We start from the raw sequence: 23,005 nt of genomic DNA, 5'->3' as shown, positions 1-23,005 counted from the left end.
TTTGGCATTCGGATATCGCACTATCTACCAAAATAGATTTGCTATCTAGGTTGCTTCAACCCTCTGCCAAAGAGGGGCATCTGTAGACACCTCATTTTTGCATTCGCCTGATTAATCAACTCGTCAACCCGATCGCAATGGTTCCCAATGATGGATGTTTATTCCAATGCTTTATTTTGTTACCAGAAATGTTTCAAAAATCCGAATGAGGTATCTCGAACTGATTAAACTGTAGAAACCATGCTACGCTAAGAAAAATGACTCCAAAAGCTTAGAAATCATCATTTTTTAGTCGAAAAGAAGTTTTACGATAAAAATCACTAAACATTGATCAAATTACAAAAATACCCCTAAAATCAAAACAACCCTAGAGCCTACGTTACGATTAGGAAAACCCTTTCGAACAGATAAAATAATAAATCGAAATCAAATAAATCATTTCCCCAATTTTCACAGAATTTGATAAAATTACGAAAATACCCCTTATAAAGTTCACAACCATTTCACACAAAAAATTTCATAAATAACACAAACTAATATTTCCATTGAATTCCTTATGAAAAATTGATTTTAAAACATCCTAGAACATTAAAAACCGACTTAAAACGTGAAACGTCCTTTTCGGGGGTAAAACGGTAATTTTACAATTTTCATGATTAAAAATTTCGAAATTAATAAATAAAACATTAAATAATTAAAGTGAAACATTAATAAAATTAATTTAAAAGTTTGAACTAAAAAAATCGATCAATCGGACTCTCATGAAAAATTATTGAGGGTTTGTAAGATATTTCTTTAAGGACCCCTCCATATGGGGGTCCAAAGAATTAAAGATATAATAGAGGGGGGTTCTCCAAAAATTTAAAGCCAATCAAGCAAGACTAAAGTCAAGGTATTAAAGTCAATCAAGTAGACTAAAGTCAAAATTAAAGTCAATTAAGCAAGACTGAAGTCAAGATATTACAAGTCAATCAATTAAGACTAAAGTCAAAATATTAAAAGTCAATCAAATAAGACCAAAAGTCAAAATCATAATAGAGTTCTAATTAAATAATAACTTTATCTAATAGAGTTCTAATTAAAACACAACTCTACCTAAAACAATTCTAATTAAAACACAACTCTACCTAAAACAATTCTAACTAAAACACAACTCTAACTAAAAGAACTCTAATCAAACACTAATTCTATCTAAATCAACTCTTAAAAAAATATATATAAATAGAAGTCCCCACACCCTATTTTCGTATAAAGTCATAAATCCTAAGAGAAGTAGGACTAAAAGCCCCCATAGCCTCCCATAAATCCTAGTTTTGGAGTCCCAACTCCTTACCTAACATCCTTCCTTCAATTTTAGCCTAAAAAACACCTAAAAGCCCTCTAAAAACACTCCAAAATTCATAACAAACTCGAAGAGTCCAGATAAAAAAAAATATATACCTTGCGTCGGAGATCAGAAATCAAATTTGGAGACAAAACGAAGCAAGGAGTACGGTAGAAGGAGCAATTTTTGTCGGATCTGAGGGAACAAAGTATTTGCTATCGAAAATGTATAATTTATTATTTTTATTATCTAGGTTTTTTTTAGCAATGTAACTTATTTGGAAAGTTAGTAGAAACTGGCTTTGGCCGGGTGGGGTTGGTGTCTAACACCTTCCAACCCCGTAACATGATCCCCGGATTCAGTTTTTTTATGTTCTAGATTAGTTCTTTATCTATTTAGAGTCATTGATCAGTTCCTAGACCGTGATAACTAGGTGGCGATTTCCAAACCTCAAGGGTCAAAAGCGGATCTGCGCACCCCGCGGATCGAGGGCGCTTTCAGTGGGCCCTATTAGTTTTTTTAGGCTGGACCACTTGAAAACTTATTCATCTCTTTGAAGAGAATAGTTTCATGTATTAAGTTGTCAAAAATTCATTATGGATGAATGAAAAATCAGCTCCTAAGAACCCCTATTTGTCATAATTTGTTGTATGTGATTTATAAGATATTTGAGTTTATAAGAGAAACTCTTTAGTCCCACATCGGATAGGAATAAGAAAATTGTCTAGTTCTTATATAGAATTTCTTATATCACTTAAGTGTATATAAGAGAGAGACTTGGATAAGCCCACGCACGCGCACAAGGGGCCCATGGGCTCATTAGTCCAAAACATCCTTAATGCGCGCACAGGGGGAGGTGCAAATTTTGTCAATTTGACTTCATGTGGGTGCGCGCAACGGGCCCTTTTGCTAATTTTGGTATTCGGTCTGTTTAGGATACCTCTCTTGATTTCTTTGGGTTGTCTCTTAAGAAACACACATGCACATTCTTTACTATTTAAATGTGCTAGCATTCTGTTTTTCCATTTTCATTATTTGAGAGTACAAACAGAGCGTTCGGTTCGCTAGACGTGTAGATTGTAGTGCTACCTTTACACGTGTGATCGTTGTATCCTGGGAGACAATTGTTCATTGATCCATGTGCACTAAGTTGCGAGAACAAAATTGTCTTAAGGACATTGTATTCAACACAAGCCTCGGTCAAACTTCAATTTATTCATTCTCAGGTATCTACCACTTTATAGGCTTCCATAGGCCAAGAACCATTCGAATGAGGCTTGCCATGCCAATATACCAAATATTGTGTATATGTGCCTTTGCACGTCGTAATCGATCTTGAGTCAATAACATCAATGCACTCATGAGACTGTAGTCTTGTAAAATCTGTAGCATTTGGCAAAGAAGGTGAAACTCTCCCCGGATCATCAAAAAATGGATAAAGATCACACACATTAAAAACATGACTGATTGACAAATGAGATGGAAGCTCCAATCAATAAGTGGTTGGTCCAAGTTTAGCCAAAATATGACATGGGCCAAACTTCTTTGATGTAGCTTGCGATAAGTATGAGATGGAAACCTTTCCTTGCATAAATAAACCATCACAAGATCGCCCACCTTAAACTGAAGTGGTTGACGATGCAAATCTGCTTTTGCTTTGTACTTAGAAGCAGCTTCTTTCAAGTTTTCACGTACCTTATTGTAGATTTGTTGCATGTGATTAGCAAACTCTTCAGCTTCCATACTTGGTTTCTTCAAAGATTGCATTGGCACGTGATCAAGCACATAGGCTGGAATTCTTCCATAAACAACTTCAAAAGATGCCTTCTTCGTAGATCTAATCTTGGAACAATTGAGAGTGCCTCAATCACTGACAAATACCTTCAGCTTAATATGAAAATGCATGGAAAGTTTTGGATTATTTAGTGAACTCTGTAAACATGAATATATTATTAGAGTAGGGGTGCATAGGTTGGAGGAGTTATGACAATACTATCATTATTAGGGTTGTTAAAAGTGCTAGGCGGGGCTTAGGTGGGGCTTAAGCGATAAAATTATGACCATGGATAAAATAACACAAAAATAAGTCCAAATACTAATCCTAAGTGCTAAAATAGACCCTCCTGAACATAAAACTAAATAAAACAAAAAATTTAAATAGTGGCCTAATGGAAAATATCCATGATCTCAGATGTCCTCACCATTAGTATTAAGAAAAAATGAGCATCAAAAAGTAAAAATATTCAAAAACAAAAATCCACGTAAGTCAAGTACAATGAGCCATGTGGGTGGAAAAACTCCACTCATGGAATCCCAGAAAAAAACATGAATCTAAGTTTTTTCCTCCACTCTTTCTCTTCAACAAACAATGCATCAAATGGTCCAAATTTGTTAAAGAGAAAAATACCTTAAATATCGATAATCAAGATCTCTTAAAAAGATGTGTCATCCAACATTTTTGTGGTCAAACAAGTAACCTTTGCTGATGTCTACATGATGTCAACATTGCATTAAGGAACGATAGGTCTTTGATCTATTAATGCTTCGATACCAAGTTGAATTGAAGGTTTTAGCGTTTTTGATGAGTTTGGATGAGGAGAGAAGAAGAAGAGAAGAGATCGGGAAATTAGGGTTATGAGAGATGATTCTTATACTCTCATTATATTTGTATGTGTGTACACAATTACAAATACATCCTTACGTTAGATATGACTAACATAAGAAATAAAAGATACGAGTGTGTTTGATTGCGCATGGAAAATGAGTGGGAAATCCAGTTTTCATGTGTTTGATTGGTTTTGTCCATGGAAAATGAATTTCCACCCTCATCCAAAAATCCAGCCAAGCGCGAATTTCATTTTCCCCCAAATTCCTCTTCTTCTTTTCTTCTTCCCCACAACCACCACTCTCTCTTCCCTCCCTTCTTCTTTTTCCTCAGTTTTTTTTTTTTTTGGGTTTTATTCTTTGTGTTGTATAGGTGCAGTCAAACAATGGAATTTGATTTTCCACCCTACCCAGTTTCCACTACCAATTCACATGGATTCAAATTACATGGAAAATGCTCTTCTGCTGATTACTTCAATTAATTTGATGCAGATCATGTTTGTGGTTTTCACTGGAGAAGCATGGGGTTACCTCGGTAGCCGGAGATTTCTAGCCGAACTAGATATGCACTTGGAAGCTGTTAGTGGCCTTAACAGCACACTGATTGAGCTGGTAGTCTTCTTTTCTTTATATGGGTTGCCCTCCTAGAAAATATATCCATAATTTGGGTTGATTTTGTTATGTACTGCATTCTGCATCATTAACTTTGCTGAGTTTATATTCTTTCCCTACATATTCGTGAAACAAATTAAGTCTGAATCATTGGTATTGGACATTTTTCAAACTTTTAAGGACCTTGTATTTCCATGTTAATAATAGTTTCTAGAATGAGTTCTCTGGCACTTGGATACTAGTTACTGTTTAACTACAAGTCTGATAACCATTCATCACTGAGTTGATTACAAGTGCTTATGTTTTTTTGGGGAAGACTATCCTATGTTAGCAAATTTTCGGTACATTCATTCAAAATTCATTCAATTATTTTGTTATTTCGTAAGGGATCTAAATATGGTGGCGACATACTTGATGTGGTCTTTTTTACTCAAAATCTTTGAGCATCGTGATCTAGTTTTGGTTGACTGAGATATTAAGATGATTGATAACATTGAAACCTTCAAAAATTTATGAGTAATTTTTTATCTGTTTCCATTTTAATATGGTTGAGTGAATTTCAATGGGCTGGATACCTGGATTGTAATAATGACTCCCTTGTCTAAGGATTAATTCTAAGTCCTTGGAAGGACATTTTTTTTATACTTTTTTTCATTGTTCTTTATATATTTTATAACGGAATGGAGGATCAGGATTCATTTAGCCAATGACAAATCTTTGGGATACGGCTTTGATGATGATGATTTTTGGAATTGGATAAAATTTTAGGCTGACCTTTGGTGTTGAAAATCCACTGTAGAGTTTCCTTTTCTTTACAATCTATCCTTATCTAATATATCACTTCTCCATTATGTGAAATGCAAGTATTGTACATGATTTCATACTTTCTTTGTTATGTTTTACATTTTTTTATGGTAACTAATTTGGTGCTTACTCATTTTTTATTAAAATATGTTAAGCCTAACAGTTCCAATGCTGGATTTTCTTGCCTAGGTCTTGGAAATTGGATCTATCGGTAAAGCCTTCAGTCAAGGGGTCAATTCCGTTTTTGCTCATACAACAGGGGTGAGAAATTGGTTTATTGTTGCAACAGAATATATTGGTTCTATGTAAATCTTTCATTTCTGAATTACTTTGAATTTTGCTGATTATTCATAATTTTGTTGTTGCCGTTGTAATTGTTTTTGTTAAAATTTGTGTAAGATATATTCTGATGTTTGTCAGTTTTTGGGTATTTTTGAGTATCCTCAATTGCATGACATAAAATCATTGGATTCACATTGGTGAGCTTGTCCCTTTAGATCTGTTTGATGGGTCCCTTCGTTAGGTTTGGATTAGCTTAAGTGTATTTGGAAGTGAAAATCTGAGACGAGTGGCTCTATGAATTCCTCCTCTATGAGATTCATTTGGACAATTCTTATTCAGTCCAAAGTTGCTTTCTTTCTTTGGTTGATTTTGCTTGAGATCGTCCAAATCTTGGTCAATTTATTTTGATTGTTCCATCTTAGGTTGACCCAAACCTCACCAAGCTTCTGAATTATACCAAAACTACTTCGATTCATAAATCTATCTAAATCAACCAAACATTAGTGAAGGTTTGTGCAATTTTGTTTCCAATGAAGGACTGAAAGCTCATTTTTCTTCTAAGAGAAAAAAAGAAGTTAATGCTTGTTTATTTTGAATTTTTTTTTTCTTAAAACTAGTTTATGATGATTGTTAATTTGTTACATTACTTTTTTTTTTTATTATTGTTCAATATTCATGATAATTTTTCTTTGATTTTTTTTCCCATGATTCCCATTTTCCCCCTAATATTCGTCTTCAATGCTAATGCAGGTTGTATATAATGCATTCATTAATATTTTATGGCAGTGTGTTTTGTGTGTCCACGTGCATAAATAGAGTAGATCAATCATTTTTCAATCTGCTTGTTGGCATGAGAAATACCATTAGTTAGATTACCATTATATTCAAGTTATTTTACAAATTTGAGCATATGCCCAATGCTGTAAACTTGTAGGATTTCTCTTCGACTTATTTTTATTGTTTAAGGATTTCTCTTCGACATGGCATTGGTCTTTGAGACCTTTAACCATGGTCATACTAAAAAAATTGCGTTTTCTTCATCCATATCATCACTGTTAGTCACATTAAAAAAGCGATACAGTCTAACGCTTATCCTTTCCATGTAAGTTTGGTCTTGTTTTGAGTAAAAATATATGTGCGTGTACTGTCTATTAAACAGTAGATACCATATTATAAATTATGAATCTTGAACTGTACTAGAACTAGAAGTTTTGAGCGACCAGTTGATTTAGCCAGCTTTTTTAATGCTATTAGCTATTCTCTCCATACAGAACCCTTTGACTGCTGGGGTTGTCTTGGAAGACTTTGATACTGCTTTTGTTAACAAGTTCTACCACAGCCACCTTGATGATCTTTGTGAATGTTGCAATATTCATGAATGTTGCACATATATATATATATATTCCTCCCAAAACAGCTATATTTCTTTTTTAATGTTTTTTATTTCAATGCAGCAAATATTAACTCATCGGCAATAGTTGTGGCTGCTTCTCTTGTTGCTCGCACCCTTTACATTCTTGCTTGCGACGACAAAGAATTAAGTACATCAGTACTGAATTCTATCAAGGTGAACTCTTTAGTTGAGGAACTCTTGGGGTGCCTACTGAGCTGTGAACCTGGACTAGATTGTGGACTGGTGAAGGATTATATTGCACCCACCAGTACATGCCCGAGACACTATGTTGGTGTTCTCGTGGACGAACCTTCCTCTACTCCAGATCCATAATGTGTGAGCGATGTATCTTGATACTTCAAGTTTGCGGCAAAAATGGTGCAGTATGCGTTAGGGCAGAAACTGATGGAAAGGCCACTTGTGTTCTCTCTACAACAAGGTAATTTACTAATGGAAAATGCTGACCTGACTTTGCTGATGTAGCAGTGTCTCACACATTCCGAGGAAAAAAATTCTATTTAGTCATTAATTAAGGAAATATAAGTGACATGTAGGTCCACAGCAAAATATGGACTTTCACCAAGGATGTAAATGATTGCAACAAAAAAATTTCCTTGGTAAAATCAATTTCACTGGAGAATGTTCTGGGAAAAATAGATTTTCTCAGAATTTTTTGTTTTTATGAAATTACCCCTAGGAAAATGTCAAAAAGAGGGTCTTAAATTTTGGGTGAAGGTAATCACGCGAAGATTGGGATTTTCCTACCCTGACTAGAAAATCATTTTTCTCAGGTCGGTTTGGAGTATTTTTGTGCCTGAGACATGAAAATAACCGTCGAGGAAATGATTTTCTCATGAAAATGAACAATCATACATTTGCAAATTGCATTTTTCAAAGAAAAAACTATTTTCCACCCAGTAATACAAACCCAACATGTGAATTGTAATATTTACATAGCTTTACTATATCACTAAGGCAATTATGTCATTCACTACCTCTAATTATAGTTATAGCAGAACAACAATTTTTTCATCCATATTATCATTGTCATTAGTAATTAAATTGTCAATATTTTTTTTTTCAAGAGATAATTAGCAAAACGTGATCAACTTTTGAAGAATTTACGATTCCGGCTCACTGATCATTTTAATTACCAAAAAGTGAATAGGCAACCAATTTGGCAATTTTAAAGTGATTACTTCGCAGGTTTAAAGTGACAATTTCGCTTAACCAGCAAAATTGTCACTTTAAACCTGCGAAATAGTCACTTTAAAACCTTTAAATTCGTTAATTGTTCACATTTTGCTAATTAAAATGAACAGGGAGCCGGAATCGTAAATTCATCAGAAGTTGATCACGAAATAGTAGAGTACCATTGTTTGAATGATTGAAGCTTCTTCTACTTTGAACGTTTTAAAATAATTATGTAATTACAATAATATTTTGAATATTAATTTTGTACAAACTCATCTAAATTTGAATGGATTGATCTTAGCCCACCCACTTTCCAACAACATCAATGAAACTAATTGTCTTTTTTTTCTTTTTCGAAAAAATTCTATCTTCTTTTATATCTCTACAAATTACAAACCTCCCTAACTCATACACATCTCGTGATCTTCCTCTTTTTTTTTCTTTGCTTGCTCTTCCCTTTTTCATACAGTAAACTTTATCTTTTGGGTAGGTGTCAACTTGCTTGGTAATCTTTGGATGATGATACTAGAGACCTATGTTCAAATACTGTTACCACAGAGTTATTGAACTCATATATACCAAATACTCATTTTGGTAAAGATAAATAATCATCAAAATCCATATTTAACCCTTTTAGTAAACACTTTAAAAACATAATGGGGTTTGAATTTTGACCTCATTCCTGACGGTCTTGGTACTTTCCTCTTTTATCTTTCATGATTCTCACTTCGTCTTATAATGGTATAATACCTGTAACTTGTGATAAGATATTAATAGAGAGAAAATTTTAGTGTCCTATACACAGTTGAGATGTGATAGGCTGAGACGATCTGCTGCTTGATCGAGACCTATCAAGATGAGGATTTGTTCATCAAAGAAATTGATCCTTAGGAAACGTGTGGATTCCTAGCAAGCTATTTGTCTTTTAATCCTTGGAAATTGGTGGACATTCGAAAGTCCAATGCAATTGGATTCATGAAAAGCCCTTAATAAACCTAATCAAGCAATGATAATTTTCATGTTTAGTATGTTTATATGATATTTTAAGAGAGTTGTTAGGGCACCCCAACTTTTACTTATTAGACACCAATTTATTAAAATATTTATCACACCTTAATTAAGGATTGAAAAGCATGAACAGTACAAAAGTTTGGTTCAAGTTACTGCTTCATGTGTACACTTCAAAACAATCAAGTATCCAATTAAAGTAACCTTGATTTCTGATTCTTTTTCATCGAGAGAGGTTTGTTTTGGTACTTTCATTTTAAAAGCTACAATAATTGCTTCAGAGAGAGAAAGAGAGAGAGAGAGAGAGAGAGAGAGCACCACCAAATGGGAGGTTAGTTTTGTATTTTATTTTGAAAAGCTACAATAATTGCTTCAGAAAAAGAGAAATCCCTGTTGAGCGTTGACCTCTCTCATCTTATATCATCTGTTAAATACACTAAAACTTACATCTGTTTCTTAACATCCAAGTAATGGAAAAAACCTTACTAACCTCCTTGAGAGATTGAATTATTTGTTGATTCAGGAATCCGAAATAGTTTATGGTCTAGAGGATCACATCCTACTTCTTAAGACCAAACTTTCAGATCTAAAATCTCAAATCCAACTTTTCACCGAGAGACTCATTGAAATCGGTTACTTTTTAAGTGAAGAAGAAGATGCCACCACCACCACCACCACCAACACCAACATAAGCACAGAATTGAAAAAATCGATTTAAATTGGTTGGGTAGGTTCAGAGATACCATCTACGATGCAGATGATTGTACCGATCAATTCATCATTCGGATGGATAGCGAAGATCGAGAAGTGGCTGGTGATGTGTTCCAGAGTGAATTACGGATGATCAACGAATGTCTCGTTGAAATTCTTCATGGCAAGTCTCAGTTGGATCAGTCAATTGCATCGATTGAACATAGAGGAGAGGTAAACATCAAGAGTTCTTCTTTTGCTCTAAAATTCAATTCTTTGCCGTTTTACCTTAAATCCTGCTTAATATACTGTCGCTTCGTCTGCGAAAATAACCATATAAGGAAAGATGAATTGATTCGGCTATTGATGGGCGACGGTCTAATTCAAGAAATTCCAGGAGAGAGAATGGAGGATATAGCCGAAGAAAATATCTACAAGTTAATCAAATTAGGAATGCTTCAAGTTCCATATAAAGAAACGATTGCTTGTGCTGTCCCAATCCCATACCTCAATTTTGTAGCAGGAGATGAAACTATGTTCATCACCAATACAAATTCAGAAACAGCTATCCCTCTTAATATTCGTCGGCTATTGATCGAGTCTGTTGGTAACACAATTAAACTCAACTTGAACAATATCCATATTCGATCTATAACTATTTCGGATATGGACTGTTCAAGTTACCATTTTAATTTCTTGGAAACTATGTTCCACCATTTGAAACTGTTGCGGGTGTTGGACATAGCATTTGTCAAGTTGAAGAGCTTACCAGAAGAATTGGGTAATCTGATACATCTAAGGTATCTAGGCTTGAGGCACTGTGATCATTTAAAAGAGCTTCCAGATAGTCTATGTACTCTTGGAAATTTACAAACTTTAGATATTAGTAGTTCTAACATAAATGTACTACCTAGTAGAATTCTGAATCTTCAACAATTGAGGCACCTTCTAATGGAAAACTTTCATTCGGTTTTGATCCCAACTGGGTTAGGGCAATTGACGAACCTCCAGACTGTGTGGTTTGTACGCCGGATGTAGCATTGCGAGTGAGTTAAGTAACTTAACACAACTAAGAAAACTTGAAGTTTGTTATTTGGCAGAATTAGGAGACACTACAACAAATATGGCAATTAGGAACGGTTTATAACTGTTCCTAAGCAAGTAGTCTCTAATCAAGGCATCGTTGATGAATTTAAACGGTTAGGAGCCGTTCTAGATCTCAGGATTTGGAACTGTTAAAAACGGTTCTAGAATTCAGAATTTGGAACGGCTAAAAACGATTCCAACTATGCATTTATACACAACACAAAAATATCTTAGACATCGGATTTTATAAGACTAATGTCCTAAGTCTGAGACATTATTCATCGGTTACAAACCAATATCTTAAATGATCATAAACCGATATCTAAACGTTTTTTAAAAAAATTTAAATTTTAAATTTTTTTTCTACGCAACTATTACCCATGGTCAAGATAGATCAAAATAGAGAACATCGAAGTTCTTTATCACATTAATTTATACACAAAAAGAGTTACAATGAGTCATAATTTACAAATCAAAAATTACAATGCATCGATAAACCCTTCACAATCGTTACACAAACACAAATGCCTACAAGGAAGCAATGACATCACTCCCATCCCTCCCTATCTTCTTTAAGATCCCCAAAATGCCCGCAACTGGCAATTGAGTAGTTTTTCGTGTCACCACATTGCATATTCTCACGATGAACTTTCGTACCTTCAAAGGAATGTGTGAGAAGCAAGTGCTTCTGATCAACGAAAGAATCAAGGACTATCATCCACAGGTGTCCAACAAATTTAAAATGAGAAGAGTAGAATGAGGGGAATGACTCAACATGAACTACCATTCATTTACAACATTCAACCTTCAACCTCCAATTTACGAGCTCACTAATATCGAGCTAGCTCCCATAAAATTACACCCGAAAATGCATATATTCTAAATTGATGTTTAAAGTTTAAACCATCCAACTAAATTTGGGAGGATTTGACTCGTTCAAGTTGATTCAGAACTCTATTAAGCAAGATCAAGCAACCTCTATCCATGTCCAACGAGATAAAAGTTTGTTCAACGAAATTGGGCTAAATCTTGTGAGCCTGTATTGAATGTACATACATATTTTGCCAAAAAGTTTGCCAAAAAGTTGGCCATTGAACGCCCCCCTATATATATATATATAGAGAGAGAGAGAGAGAGAGAGAGAGAGAGAGGCATGTAGTATATACACTATGTGCAAGAAAATTGAAGTAAAAAACTCAATGGCGACAATAAAAAGTTATTAGTAAAGAAACCATCTTTGTCTGCAATGAACAAGTGATACAATAAAAAATTGTTAAAATAAATAGCATGGATAGAAAGTAAGAAACATGTTAGAGGTTGATACAATAAAATGTTGTTAAAATACATAGCATGGATAGAAAGTAATAAACTTTCTTCAAGCTCTGCCGCATAAAATGTTTACATCAGTTAGAGGTTGCAAAACTAATAAACATATGTATATATATAACTCTCACGAAGGAAATAGATAAATAAGCACCTGCCCTGGCCCTAGGAGGTTTAAGTGCATACAGCACAGGAAGAGTGCAATAGATTGCAACCCCACCAAACTGAGTACATATTTGCAGATTCAAAACTAGAAATAACATGAAGAGAAAAGCATCTCAAGAAATTTTTGGTTTGATATATTATCTGGTTTAAAGTTTTGTGTCACTCTTGAATGTTTCAGTCGAAACTCTGCTTTTTTGACATACAAGATTCAACAACCATCCAGTGACTGTAATCATAGATTACAACCAAGGAATGAATGCAAAAGAAGCTACAATTGCAACAAGTATAAGGGTTTAAGAGTTGGTTGTCCAGAGGGATAATTTTGAGGTTATTGACCTTGAAGTCCTTGATTAAGAAACATGCGTGTCATATTAAAGACAAGTAAGGGGTTCTCAAACAAACAAAAATGTCCACAAAAGCCATATCAAAGAATGTTAAAGCATGTAAAATATTGTAGGTTGGGAGTTGGGAAATCAATTCATGAAAGGGAAATCACCAACCAGATTCAGTTTTAGATCTTTGAGATGGATCATATAAGATTACCTGCAATTGAGGCAGATCATCACCAATGTTCTCATCCAAATCATTATTAGTATTATCTTGATCAAGAAGGAAATCTTGCAATTATAAATTAAGAAAATTGAAGAAAGAAGATGTTAATAAACCAACTGGCTGGGGAAAAAAGTGAAATCAGAAACTACAAAACGTACAAGGACGTTTGTAATTGGAGTAATTTCAGAAAGAAGAGTATCTACAGATATTGCAGTTGAAATGCTAGGAGGTGCTGACGATGAGCTTGCAGCATCAGCACTCGCGGTACGGAGACCAGTGATGATCTCATACAACAGACTAATACAACGGAGACTAACTCTATATTAGTTCAAATGGTTAAGATATCATGACAGAAATTATATCATAAAACGTGCTACTATCGCATTACGTTTAGTACTGTTCCTCTTTTAGATATTAAGAATCAAAAAAAAAAAAAATTCACTTTAATAGAAAGTGAATCACTTCATAAAGACACATTATCAGTACTTAGATTTTCAAGGACCCTAAATCACTTGATGGAAATTACCTCATCCATACCAGCACCAACCTTCAGGTTCTCCAAATCATAATATTTCTCAAGCTTACTCGAAAGTGAAGAAGAAAATTGGGGCGGGTGAAGGGCATTGTAGAAGAAAATGGAGACTGAATCATAATAAAATTGTGGCCTTGAGGAGTTGTGATCACCATCAAATTTAATAATATTTTTATCTCCCTGCACAAAGTTCAAAGATCAGAACTGAACTGTCACGTTCTTCACATAAATCCAATAAAACCTATACAAATTAATTACACACTATGTACTCTTAATATGTGTTTAGCCAAGGGTCAAATGCAATGCAATGTTGTATAGAGTATTTATTGGCAAATGTTAACCAATGTACGCAATGCATCATTTGAAATGAATAATATAACACCGCATAAGACTTGAAGATGAGATCAGAGTGGTGCAGTTGAATGAATATATCCTCAGAAGCATGTCCAAATAAAGCTGGAATAAAAGTTCTAGGTGCAACCTGCAGGTTTGACAGATCATTGACATATTGTAAATGGTGTTGTGTTAAATGTTAGACTATAAGTAGGGAATGGAGCAAAAAGATCACCACCAATCTTTGGTCTAGAAATGTGGAAATCAAATAAATTGATATGAATCAAGTTGGGAAGGGAGTGGAGCTCAAGCTCAAGCTCGAGTTTAATAATGGAACAGAGGCAGCTCTACAATGTGGGGATTTAATGCTTGTCTAAATCCTAGCTATTGGATTATCCAAAGTATGGACCACCCAAACTCTCCAAAATTACGAGAGAAAAAAATTCCCATTATTTCGATGTCCAGATCATTAGTGAGAATGGATGGTGGAATTGATGAGGTCCATGTCCAATGGGACCTAATACAAATTGAAAACCAAATAATATGTTGGGGAAGGCACTGACTGAAGTACCATAACAAGTTGTTGAGCAATGGAGGGGGAGAGCGTCGAAAAAACGACTGCATTCAACAATCAGCATAAACAACAATTGTTAGCCATTGTTTTTCTAGAGTTATAAGTATTAAAAATATATATATATATATATATATATATATATATATATATATTCTTTTGAACAGGTAACAACTGCAAAATCCGTCAATTTTCCCCCCAAATTTTCAATAACAGAACAGATGACACTTTTGGCAAGGCCAAAACAAGTGAGGGTCTTTCTGCCCTGAGAATTATCAAAATTACTATGGGCTCTATGTATAAATATCAATTCCAACAATGTAAATCAGTCACAAGTAGGGTTTGGATGTGTGATCAACAATCATTTTCATTGTTTTCCACATTTTAATAGATGAACTTGTGCAATGCTGTCAACTTATTCTTTTTCACCAATAGGTACATGTGGTTTGCAAGGAAAATGTAAGAGGGTAGGTGTTGAAGGCCCCTAAAAGGCTCATGAAATCTCCAAGGAATGGTAGTAAAGCAAGCCACTAGTTTGTTAATGGTTAGGAAACGAGAACTTTGAATGACAAATTGTGAAAAGCGAATACACTTCCCTTAAAGAATGACAAATCCATAGATGGCGCGGGCTCACAAATATATACAATCCATAAAGAAATGATTGAAGGTTAGCACATTGATCCAAAAATAGGATGGTTACGAACCCCCAATCGGCTCAATTTTGGATCAGGGGATATCTCAAAGGTAGGATCTATCATATAGAGAGGACTTGGCCCATCATAAACAGAAATACTAAATAAATAAAACACAAGGATGAGGTTGAGTACATGAAAAGCAATTACTGTCTGTAGAAAAGCCACAATGTTGGTAGTTGCCTTCACCCAAACTGGACCCGAGACAATGTTGAGGAGATATCTCAATACTTTTTTTTTTCTGGCTAGGAGAGAATATCTGAATGTCTGTTTTTGAAAATCTGAGGCTTTAGTTCCTTCCAAAGATCCGAACACAAAATGTAAAGCAGAACTTTCCATAACCAGTAATAGCTACAACCAACTATAAAGCCAACTACCTCATAGTTGCATTACAATGTGATTGCCAATCATGAGCTATGGGTCCAAGTCCAATGTATGAATTTCTCTCCCAATTTAGAGAATTAAATCTGAATAGTAAAGTTACATACCTGGTGAGCATAATTTGTTGAAAGGATCAAATTAATTTTTAAATTGGAGCTGAGCCTTGATCTTAGCTTCTCATATTCATCCTTGCATACAGTAGCCACCTGTTCCCATTTCAGATTTTTTTGTTAGAAAAAATAGAAGGAGCTGATTAAGTTCATAAGTGAGGAATATGAAAGAACAAGGAATTGAAGCAGCAACGAGAAGAAAATCGCACATAAACACAAGGATTTACATTGTTTGGCAGTGTGCCTATGTCCACAGATCAGATCCAAATCTAATCACACCATATTCTCCGAAGTTTATAGCCCTAAAGATCTCTAACCAAATGAGAATAGAGAAAAACGTGTACCTCTATCCCAATGTACAAAAAAAAAAAACTAAACGAAATTTCCACAAATCTCTACAGCTAATCATCCACATATCATCAAAAAAATAAAAAATTTGAGGAAAATTAGGGTTTTTAATGCAAAACAAAATATCAAAATTACAGATTAGAAATTGTCAGAGAGAATATCAAAATGTAAAAAATAATAAAACGAAAATCAAACCCATGACAGAGTGAGATGTGCCTTCTCAACTGAGAGAGCGAGAGATCGAGAAAGAGCGAGAGATCGTGAGAGAGCGAGAGATCGACTGAGAGAGTAAGAGATCGAGAGAGAAAGAGAGACTGAGAGTGTGAGAGATCGAGAATGAGAGAATGAGAAAGAGATCGACTGAGAGAGTGAGAGAGCGCGACTGAGAGAGATAGAGACGAGTGGTTCGTTCCCAGTAATGAGACGGGAAATGAGATGTTTAAAACGGCTTTAATTGGTAAAACAGTTTAAACCCGTTTTAAATTAGATAATGATAAAATCCGTTTTATAATTTTGTTCCTGATTCATTGTTTTCTTGTAGTGAGATGAAATTGAGTTATAATGAAGATGACTGGACTTCTCTCCTTGTCTCTATCGACAGAGACCATGAGTTATTATATAGGATCCTGCTTCAACGATCGACTACTCCCCTCTTTTGAACATTTCTCTCCTCCGCCTTGCCTTAGAAATGCCCGACTGGCTCAGTTCAATGGAAAATCTTACTGAACTAGAGTTAACCAACTCTGACGTACCTGAGAACCCAACTTCTATCCTCCAGTTTCTTCTCAATTTGAAAGACGCCTTCACAGCAAAACATATGGGCCGAGAATTTTTCAGGTCTAGTGGGTTTTCTAGTCTGGAAGTTCTCATTATTCAATCACAATCTCTAATTGAATGGATTGAAGTTGAAGAAGGAGCTTTGCCAAGCTTGAAGTGCCTCAAATTCTGTAATTGTCCCAGATTGAGGACTTTACCTGAAGGTTTGCAATTAATCACCACACTTGAAGAATTGGAACTTATCCCTTTGCATGGTGATCTTGCACGGAAGTTGAGTCCCAACAGAGGCAGAGAGAATTACAAAATCAAACACATCCCAATGATTAATTTCACGGAAGTTAATCTGTATGATTAAATACCTCACTTTGGGATTTAATTTCTATGAGATTATGTTGATAGACAGCATGAAAATGGATGTTATTATCAAATGGTTAGTGCAACTATTATGATCTTTGATTTCTTATATCAATGTACTTTAAAACATAAAATGTCCTTAATCGAAATGTCTGAATTGCAGTGCAAAGTGCTTTGTCATGTTAAATAGGATTGTTGGACGATCTTGACGTATGAGGATTCCATTTTTTAACCATTATGAAGCATGGTTAATTTCTAAACTTGTCGAAGTGATATATTGGGCAAGTCATCTCCTTCTTGGAGGCAATTGAATGAGAAAATTGCATTGAATCATTCGAGATCCAATATGACTCGACACTTTGAAAATCATGGCCAAGTTTATTAGAACTCAGGCTGGCCATTTTGCATTTTATATCATCTTCTAATAATTAAATGGTTGTGATCTATTTAAACTTCCAATTGCCAAGATACAATCAGTTGGTAAAGTGAAAATTCTCAGATGGCTAGGAATTACTAATAAAGCTCATCTGGGTTGCCAGGTCCACCAACGACTATTTAGCAGGGGTATTAATTTAGGACATTTCACTGCTGAGAGTATAGTAAATTAACATGCTTTGATTATTCAACATATTTAATCCCCCAATCAGGAAAAAAAAAACAGATTCGATAATTACTTTGGAAAGTGCACCATTTCTTTTATTTATCAATAGTTGATTCATGAACACCTAGTGAAAAAAGCCTATATTTGACAGCCCAAGGCCGGCAAATATCATAAAATTCAATGGACCAAGGTGTCAAAATTTTCATTGTCAAATTTTTTTTCGATGAATCAAAATTGTCAAATTAATGGAGGATGGGGGAAATTTGAACGCTCTAGATCATCAAATTGGGGAACTTTAATTTAAAATTTTTGGGCTTTGGCCTATCGAATTTTCTTGTCAAAATTTTCAGTTTTTGCGTAATTAAACAAGTTCTACTTAAAACTTAAATTGAATCAAGTGGATTAGACTTCAATAGAATTTGGTTAATTAAAAAAGAGATATTAAAGGGCAAGTTTCCGAATCATAGGATGAAATCTTCTTAGTCACTGAGGACAACACACTTTCCAAATTATGTACAAAGTCAGTAAAAATGATTTCAACACATAAGTTATTTTTAGGGAAAATGACCCTTAAAGTCAAATTTCTGAAATTACGGACCAAGAACTCTCCATTTTTGGAATATGGACTATTAACAGTATTATTTTTCAAACTTCGTCCTTGAAAGGACTTTTTGTAACTTCCCTTATAATTATTATCTAAAAATACCAAAAATACCCTTAATAAGTTAAGTTATCCCTAAATATTTAATAAATTACTAGTATTTCTAAGGTTATCTTTCATCTCTTTACTACGGGGAATGTTAACCTCCAAGACCTCGTAGGGACGTTAGCATTGTCCAATACTTTTTTTTTCTAATAATACCCCTCCTAGTTTTATCTTTTAATTACAAAGACAAGGGTATGTTAGTCTTTTACACAATAAATATATTTATTACGTCATTAATAAATGCATTGATTATGTTGGCATTGATTACCAAAACATTTACTATAAAAAAAAATATTTATTTCAAAATACTTAAATGCTTATAGCATTTATTATGTAAACAAAGGAAACTCAATGTATAGAGTGCTCAAGCTCAAGAGGTTGAAGGCTTGTAGTTCCCAACATTTTGGTAATGATAAGAAAGTTTCTTTACAAACCTTCAAGCAGCTGGAGAAGGTCCAAAAAGAAATTCAACTGCTACCTTTGAACTTGATCTTGGCAGAATATGAGAAAATGATTGCTAAGAGCTACAATGAGGTTGCATAAATGGAAGAGGTAGCCACTAGACAACAACCCAAAGTTAACTGCTCAAGTTGGGTGACTCGAATACACATTTCTTCCATAAGTCCCTAGTTGCTAAGAGAATTAGGAACAAAATTTTCTCGTTACAAGATAACAATGGAAACTGGATAGAAAGCAACGAAGACTTGGAACAAGAAATCTTTGGTTACTACAGGAACCTCTATGGGGCAAGCTCAAATAGCAACATTAACAACCAAGAGATTCAACTCAAGAAGTTGGATGATTATGCTGCCAATATGCTGATCCCTCCCTGTTAGCGAAAAAGAAATAGAAGTATGTTGTTCTCCATGGATGGGGACAAGGCCCCTGGCCCAAATGGGTATTCGACTACTTTTTTTCACAAGTCCTAGAACATCATAAGAAATGATGTGGTGGTTGCTATCATGTTCTACTTTTAGAGAGGGAATATGGTTAGAGAAATGAATACTATAGCCTTATCTTTTATTCTTAAATCGGAATGGTCATCCTTTGTTGAAGAGTACAAGCCAATAACATGCTGCAATGTCCTATACAAATGCATTTCCAAGATCCTTGCCAATGGACTCAAAGGAACTCTGAACATGTTGGTCAGTCCTTTTCAATCAACAGTCATTCAAAACAGGTCTATCAGAAATAACATAATATTGACCCATGAGCTCGTAAGGAACCTTCACAGAGACAAGCCCCCTCCCCAAATGTGTTGCCAATGTGGACCTGAAAAAAGCTTATGACTCAGTGACTTGGGAGGCCATTATCTATTGCCTTGAAGTGGTGAATTTTCCTAATAACTTCATTGCTTGGATTTGAGGATGCATCTTTTTTCCTATGTATTCAGTAGTCCTTAATGGCGGCTAGAAAGGGTACATCCAAGGTAAAAAGGAATCCATCAAGGAAACCCTATTTCTCCATACTTGTTTGTGCTGGTGATAGAGATGTTCTCAGCTAAGCTTGAGAAACTATCTAGGAAAAGCAGCAATGAGTTGATGGCTAAGTGCAAGTGCCCTGCTATTAGCCATCTGATTTTTACTGATGATCTCATGTTGTTCTTCAAAGGCATTCCCAATTCGACTAAAGCTTTCAAGAGAGCCTTGGATTTGTTTAACAACACTATTGGGCTCAAGATGAACCTAAACAAAAGCCACATTTATTGTGCGGGATGAGTTGCAATGTTAAAGCTAGAATCAACTACATCTTACAAATTTCATAAGCTACCCTGCCGGTAAAGTACCTTGGGCGGCCCCTAATTTCGTCAAGACTAAAAGTTGAGGATTGCCAACCCCTCATCACCAAGATAATGAGCAAGATCAAGTCTTGGAAAGTGATTATTCTTCTTAACTAGTTGAATGGAGCTCATTAAGTCCGTGATCAGCAACATGCAAGGGTATTGGGTTAGTGTGTTGATGTTGCCTAAGAAAGTGCTAAGGGTATTGAAATTTTTTGTGTCAAGTTCCTATGGGTTAGTCCTAGTATATCTAAGAAGATGTGTTGCATCAATTGGAAGAGAATAGCTAGGAACAAAATAGAGGGGGGGCTGGGGTTCCATGATATGGAGTTTTAAAACATGACTCGGATTGCTAGGCAAGTGTGGGATATTGCGTTTAACAAATGTAGAATATGGGTGGACTGGATCAAGAAGAATCGTATCAAAGGTAATCATTTCTGGAATATGGCCACAATTGCTAAAGCCTCTTGGATGTGAGGAAAGTCATGCAGACGAAGAGGACTAGTCAAGATATGGTTTTCCATATAATGGGAGATGGGGGTGACACATTCATTTGGTAAGACCCATGAAAAGCAAGAGGGATGATATAAAACATGTTGGCTGCTGAACTTTTTAAGATAAATAGAGCAAAAATATATTTTTTTTTCATACTGAGAGTGGCCAAAATATAGGCTGTACAACTAACTGATTTGATAAAAGGACTCAACCACTATTTCGTAAAAGTAGGACCTTAAAAACACGTACCCGACTACTGGAGATACAACCTTATGACCAGGAAACTATAAACAAATCAAAAAACAACATCCTAAGAATTAGGACAAAATAACAGACCACATGACTCAACATTAAATAAAACCAGTAATATTAGAGACTTAGTCAAAGGACCAATTTGCAGATGATACTTTAACACCCTCCCTTAAATTGAACATTTGTAAATATTCAGTTTAACAATTCTACAGTAACCTTAGCTCAAATTGCATCCTCCAGAGTACAAACTCCAAGTAACTCCCTCAACTTAAGAAAACTATCCAATTTGAGGGGTTTAGTAAAAATGTCAGCAACTTGGTCTTCACTTCTGCAGTAAAGAAGATCAATAACTCCATCTTTCATGAGATCACGCAAGAAGTGATATCGCACATCTATGTGCTTGCATTTTCCATGAAAAACAAGATTCTTTGAGAGCTTAATAGCTGAACTATTATAACAAAAGATTTGAGTAGATCCTTGTTGATTGAACTGAAGTTCGTCAAGAATTTTTCTCAACCATAATGCTTGACAAGCACTAGAAGTGGCTACTGCAAAGTCAGCCTCAGTTGTTGACAATGTAACCAATGATTGCTTCCTTGATGACCATGAAACAGTTGCAGACCCTAGCATAAACACATATCCAGTTGTGCTTCTTCTATCGTCCAAATCACCAGTGTAATCACAGTCTGTATATCCAAACAAATCTAATTTTTGACTTCTTTTATAGAAAAGGCCAAAATCAGTAGTTCCACGTAAGTATCTAAGAATCCTCTTCGCAGCTAGAAGGTGGATTTCTTTCGAATTCTCCACGTACCTGTTAATGAGACTCACTGCTTGCATTGTATCAGGCCTTGTTGATGTCAAGTACATTAAGCTCCTAACAATTTGCTTATAAAGTGTACTATCAAATCTTCTCCCTGCTGGATCCATCACAAGCTTCAAACCCTTTTCAACTGGAGTGGTGACAGGATTGCAATTCCTCATTTGAAATCTGTCTAAAATTTATTAGGCATATTTCTTTTGAAAAATAAAAATTCCAACGGTAGATTGCATTACTTCTATGCCAAGAAAATAACGCATCTTACCAAGATCAAACATATCAAACTCAAGCATCATAGATTCCTTAAATGTTTTAAACATGGCCCAATCATTTTCTGTATAAATCAAATCATCTACATACAAGCATACCATGAGTCTTTTTCCTCCAACTCCAATTTTTATATAAAGAGTATGCTCACATGGGCATTTTTGAATATCTTCCTTCAAAAAATAAGCATTTATACGACTATACCAAGCTCTAGGTGCTTGTTTTAGTCCATATAGAGCCTTATTTAGTTTATAAGCTTTATGCTCACTATTTAATTTCACATACCCAGGAGGTTGATCAATAAATATCTCTTCTTGTAACTCTCCATTTAAAAATGCTGATTTCATGTCCATTTGAAAAATGGGTCATGAGTTTTGAGCTGCCAATGCAATCATCAATCTGATTGTGTTGTGTCTTGCAACGGAAACAAATACTTCTTTGTAGTCGACACCAAACTCTTGCTTGTAACCTTTTGCTACTAGGCGTGCCTTGTATTTGTCAACTTCACCATTCTCCTTTAACTTCGTCTTGTATACCCACTTAACACCAATCGTCTTCTATCCCTTTGGAAGTTCTATCAACTCCCAAGTATTATTCCTTTCAATGGCTGCAATTTCTTCGTTCATAGCCTTTTGCCATTTTAGTTCTTTGACAATATCTTCAAAGATTGTGGGATTATAGTCTGAAAATAAAGCAAACTGAGTGATTGGATCTTCAGTTGGGTCAATTCCGGTGACCTCATAATCTGTCATCCATGAGGGCCTCTTCCGAACACAACGAATAAAAGATTCAATTGCTGCATTAGTAGCTACTACTGCTGGTGGTGAAGCTTCAGCCGTTGTTGGAACTTCATATGGTGGAATTTCGGGTTTAGAAGTTGCTGGAAATTATTGTTGTAGGAGCTGCTCCCTTTTTTCTTCAGTTTTACTATCGAAAATAACTGAAGTAG

General features: G+C 35.0%; 2 protein-coding genes and 1 pseudogene across 2 annotated transcripts; 2 read left to right on the top strand and 1 right to left on the bottom strand.

Moving 5' to 3' along the window:
• The first annotated feature begins 3,441 nt into the window (after positions 1–3,441).
• Positions 3,442–7,452, top strand: LOC147398200 (nicastrin-like). The gene is made up of 4 exons (XM_086448948.1): positions 3,442–4,540; positions 5,534–5,605; positions 6,898–6,982; positions 7,081–7,452. Exons 1-4 carry the CDS (start codon positions 4,085–4,087, stop codon positions 7,350–7,352), a joined length of 885 nt encoding a protein of 294 aa, XP_086305074.1. The 5' UTR covers positions 3,442–4,084; the 3' UTR covers positions 7,353–7,452.
• On the top strand, positions 7,352–10,949 carry LOC147398199 (putative disease resistance RPP13-like protein 2). Its single transcript, XM_086446672.1, has 2 exons — positions 7,352–7,458; positions 9,953–10,949. The coding sequence occupies exons 1-2, from the start codon at positions 7,352–7,354 to the stop codon at positions 10,947–10,949; spliced, it is 1,104 nt and encodes a 367-aa protein (XP_086302798.1).
• A 10,242-nt stretch (positions 10,950–21,191) lies between these two features.
• LOC147398198 (secreted RxLR effector protein 161 pseudogene) lies at positions 21,192–21,953 on the bottom strand (annotated as a pseudogene).
• Positions 21,954–23,005: the final 1,052 nt, after the last annotated feature.

This window comes from Akebia trifoliata, chromosome 7 (genome assembly GCF_017979445.1).
Source record: "Akebia trifoliata isolate Shusen 1 chromosome 7, ASM1797944v1, whole genome shotgun sequence".
NCBI lineage: Eukaryota > Viridiplantae > Streptophyta > Magnoliopsida > Ranunculales > Lardizabalaceae > Akebia > Akebia trifoliata.
Note: the sequence above shows the minus strand (reverse complement) of the source record. Positions and strands in the feature narration are given on the sequence as shown.